At 41.7% G+C, this 4,784-nt stretch overlaps 1 protein-coding gene across 1 annotated transcript in view; it reads right to left on the bottom strand.

Annotated features, from left to right (window-relative positions):
* Positions 1 to 4,784, bottom strand: part of LOC101861837 (soluble guanylate cyclase 88E) — a gene marked incomplete at both ends in the record, with an annotated part of 42,317 nt that overhangs the window by 28,652 nt on the left and 8,881 nt on the right. Inside the window, 1 exon segment of the mRNA XM_035972024.1 lies at positions 99 to 207. Coding sequence (XP_035827917.1) covers positions 99 to 207 — 109 coding nt within the window.

The raw sequence follows: 4,784 nt of genomic DNA, 5'->3' as shown, positions 1-4,784 counted from the left end.
CTGCTGCTGCTGCTGCTGCTGCTGCTGCTGCTGATGATGATGATGATGATGACAAGCATCAACAGACCGCGAATGTGCCAAGAAGCAAGGAGTCTCACATAGGTGTGCCCAGGAACATGATGCAGTCCCACTCCGACATGTACATCATCTGTCCCTTCAGCTGTAGCAGATTGATCTGTGACGTCGTGCTCTCTGTGTCCTCCTTGTCTGGGGAACACACAACGCACACACATGTACAGCACACTTTAGAATGATGTACACACAACACATATACCGCACACACTAGTTGTACACACAATACTCATACAAGACACTAGTTGCACACACAATACTCATACAAGACACTAGTTGCACACACAACACTCATACAAGACACTAGTTGCACACACAATACTCATACAAGACACTAGTGGCACACACAATACTCATACAAGACAAGAGTTGTACACACAACACACTAGTTGTACACACGTTACTCATACAGCATACAAGTTGTGCACACTTTAAGATAAACTAGATTTAAGACACATATTACTTCGCTTGTGTCAACTCTCTCATTACACATTACTCTCCCCCAAGGGCAAACCTCCAGATGCCTAAACATTGACGAGCACCTGATTCCACCGTGTCGCAAACATAACATATTTGTGGAGTGTTTTAACCCAGCATATCATCAAAGAAATTCAAAGAAATAATGTTTGCAGGGAGCTATCACTCAACATAAAGTCAAAGATATTCAAACGAAATACAATTATGTATGATGCTACATTTCAAAGTTAAGTCAAAGATATACAAAAAAAATGAGTATAGGATGTTACATTTCAACGTTAAATCAAATATATTCAAAAAGATGTTTATAGGATGCTCTATTTTAACAAAAAGCCAAAAATATTTAAAAAGATGTTTATCGACGGCTATTTTCCAACGTAAAGTCAAAGGTAATTACAAGAAATATTTGCAGAGTGCAATATTTCCACAAAAAGTCGAAGATATTCTAAAGAAATGTTTATAGAACGCGATATTCCAACGCAAAGTCAAAGATATTGAAAAAGGAAATCTTTATAGAGAGCTATATTTCAACAAAAAGTCAAAAGATATTCCCAAAAATGTTTATAGAAAGCTATAATATTCCAACGCAAAGTCAAAAACATTCACAAAATGAATATTTCCCGTGTGTGGGAATCGTACTCATTCATGCCTTCCGCCCCCAGAGAAAACGGCAAAACTCAAAACATAAACGCCATTGAGGAATGAGTTGAAAGATTTATTGGAGCGTGCAATATGGACGTGGGATTATACACCGTGAGGTCATGACCAGCGGAAGTAATAATAATAATACGCCCCAGAAGCGTGCACGATACCCTATCGCCCTCTTTCGAAAACAAACAGAGGCTCTAAAGAGCGTTTGAAAGCAATGCTTGTATGCACTAAAAACGCACTGTATGCAAACACGCCTCATAATATGAACCAGATATAAAAAGGTCACCCGAACTCAGCTAAAGAGGTTTGCCCTGGGATGAGAGAAAATGTGTAATCAGGGGGCTGACACAAGCTAAGTAATCTCGTGGAATCATTATTCCCTCGCGACAGTACCTCGGGGAGTTCACGCGCTCGCTCGCGTTTGCTGGCTCTTCCACATTTGCCTAATTAGATTCCTAATTGCATCCAAAGTGACCCCAAATGCTAATGCTCTACGGCAGATGAAGCAGAACAGAAGAGAATATGCTCGCCTTATGGAACAGAAAGCGTGCCTGGATTTCAGTTCGAGTTTATGTTTCTGATTACAGCCTTCTTTTCAATTCCCCCAATTATAGATTCGTTGAAATGTTGTGTGGGTGGTTGGCGGGTGCTCTGGCGTTATTTGCTCCTTCTTTTCTATCAAACATCTATCGTCCTTATCTCTCCTCCTTCTTTTTTTGTGATTGTAACTCTCTTGTAACACATCTATTCTTCGGCACTTATATGACCTTATTGTGTTGCAAGTGCTGTAAAACTCTTATAAAACTGAAATGTTGTGCAATTTACTCTCCCACCATTTACGCCCCCATAAACTTAATTTAGATAATTTAGGACCCCGTCTTTGACCAAACCTTTCAGAGTGGGTGGTTGGCGGGTACTCTGGTGTGGTTTGCTTCTTCTTTCATATCAAACATCTATCGTCCTTATCTCCCCTTCTTCTTTTTTATATTTGTTACTCTCTTGTAACACGCCCTTAGTCTTCTGGCGCTCATATGACCTTATGCAGTTGCGAGCGCCGCAAAAACCTGAACTAAAAGTAAACTAAAAACCTGTCAGGGCCACCCCGGGTTCAAAGGGATACAGGGCAGTGCCACTGACTGAAGTGTCTTTAGGACATTCCCAAAGGGGGGACATTAACATGTTCGTATGCACAGTAGAATTGTAAATGGGCTGATTTATCAATGTCATGCTCATACTGTGCAGGAACAACAGAGGGGGGGACTGCTGCATTTTCTTTCCTCACCCTTACTATTGTCATTTTTCCTCTACTTCTTTAGTATGTTTGTAACTCTCTTGTGACCCGCTATTTCCGGGGTGCCTTGATAGCCGAAGCAGACTTTGTGCTGTTGAGGCTAGGGAGGTGAGCAGAGTAAGTCTGATTCCCGTTGGCGCTCATATGACCTTTTGCAGTTGCAAGTGCGAACACCCTTACTAAATCTAAAACTAAGAGGGATACAACATCCGAAATAACATAAGATCGGGCCACTGATAAAAATTTTCCCCACTCGGGAATCGGACTCGGGTCTCCTGTTTATAGAGGCGCCTCACGCTAACCGCTGCACCACACACGCCTCTTTGTTCAGTTTTTTTTGTTCGTTTGAGTAGGTGTTTTGCGGCACTATCGACTCAGTTTTGGTCTTTATATTGTTCAGTTGAGATTGTCCCTTATGAGCCCCGATCTGTGAGCACACAGCAGTAAGCATTTTAAAGATTATCTACTTTATAAATATTATTCCTATATTAGTAATATTACATTGTTTGATTGCTTGAAGACTTGCTGCCCTGAAGGACGAAATGAAGGGAGCATTTTGCAGAAGCAGGGAACAAAATGAGTTACTTGTCGCAGTCCACGAATGGAGACGTGGATCGAAAATACACACAAGAAATTTGTACATTTTGAACTGATCGATTTTTCTTTAAGTTTAATGTCTTTTATCATTCCATATGCAAAATTATATCAACCCAAACTATAACTTTGATATAATCTATTTGTGTCCATAAGGCCAGAATTCGAAAAGTAACTCATTTTGTCAGCATCCTTCACTAATGATTCGTTTAGTTTAGCTTAGCTATTCATGGTGATAGTGGTGATGGTAGTGATTGTGTAGATACGGTGATGGTAGTTGTTGTGTAGATACGGTGATGGTAGTGGCGGTGGTTGTAGTGGTTGTGTGGTCATGGTGATGGCAGTGGTTGTGATGGTAATGGCAGTGGCGGTGGTTGTAGTGGTTGTGTGGTCATGGTGATGGCAGTGGTTGTGATAGTAATGTCAGTGGCGGTGGTTGTGTGGTTAGGGTGATGGTAGTGGTTGTGTGGTCATGGTGATAGCGGTGGTTGTAGTGGTTGTGTGGTTACGTTGATGGTAGTGGTTGTGTGGTTAGGGTGATAGCGGTGGTTGTAGTGGTTGTGTGGTTACGTTGGTGGTAGTGGTTGTGTGGTTAGGGTGATGGTAGTGGTTGTGTGGTTACGGTGATGGTAGTGGCGGTGGTTGTAGTGATAGCGGTGGTTGTAGTGGTTGTGTGGTTACGGTGATGGTAGTGGTTGTGAAGGTAATGGCAGTGACGGTTGTTGTAGTGGTTGTAGTTGTAGCAGTGATGGTTGTGGTTGCGTTTATGGTGATGTTGATGGTTATGGTGTTGGTTGTGGTGATGGTTGTGGGGATGGTTGTGGTGGCAGGGATGGTTGTGGTGGTGATGGTAGTGTTGGTAGTGGTTGTAGTTATGGTGATGTCGTTGTGGTGATGGTAGTGTTGGTAGTGGTTGCAGTTATGGTGATGTTGTTGTGGTGATGGTAGTGTTGGTAGTGGTTGTAGTTATGGTGATGTTGTGGTGGTGATGGTAGTGTTGGTAGTGGTTGCAGTTATGGTGATGTTGTGGTGGTGATGGTAGTGTTGGTAGTGGTTGCAGTTATGGTGATGTTGTGGTGGTGATGGTAGTGTTGGTAGTGGTTGTAGTTATGGTGATGGATGTGGTTGTGATAATAGTAGTGTTGGTAGTGGTTGTAGTTATGGTGATGCTTGTAGTTGTGATATTTGATTTGATCCAAGGGAACTCCAGACTGGTATCATAAACGCCGCAGCAAAAACAATTTCCCTTTCGGAAGATCAGTAAATTCGCCGGGTCTGTCCGTCTTACTTTCCCACCCTTCCACATTCCCCTAATGCGGTTCCTAATGTTAACAAACCCCTTAGGCCCAACAGTTTAGTAAAATATCCCACAGGAAGAAAGACCGCCGATTTCACTAGCTTGTAGGCATACGTGAGGGAGCATTAGAAAATATCTATCTGTTGGTGTCACCACAACTTTAATAACATCACTTATATTATTGTCAAGGTTTGATTATTGCAATTCCTTACTGGCTGGTGTACCTGATGAACAGTTACAACAACTACAAGGAGTACAAAAAATTGCTGCCAAAATAATTACTAAAAAACTAAAACATGATCATGTGACTCCTATTTTAAAAGCATTACACTGGCTCCCAGTGAAAGAGCGTATCATATATAAAATCTGTTTAACTTGCTACAAGTGCTTAAATGATTTATC

The sequence above is a fragment of the Aplysia californica genome, unplaced genomic scaffold, assembly GCF_000002075.1.
Source record: "Aplysia californica isolate F4 #8 unplaced genomic scaffold, AplCal3.0 scaffold00558, whole genome shotgun sequence".
Classification (NCBI taxonomy): Eukaryota; Metazoa; Mollusca; class Gastropoda; order Aplysiida; family Aplysiidae; genus Aplysia; species Aplysia californica.
The sequence above is the reverse complement of the archived record's forward strand: the minus strand, read 5'-3'. Positions and strand labels throughout refer to the sequence as shown.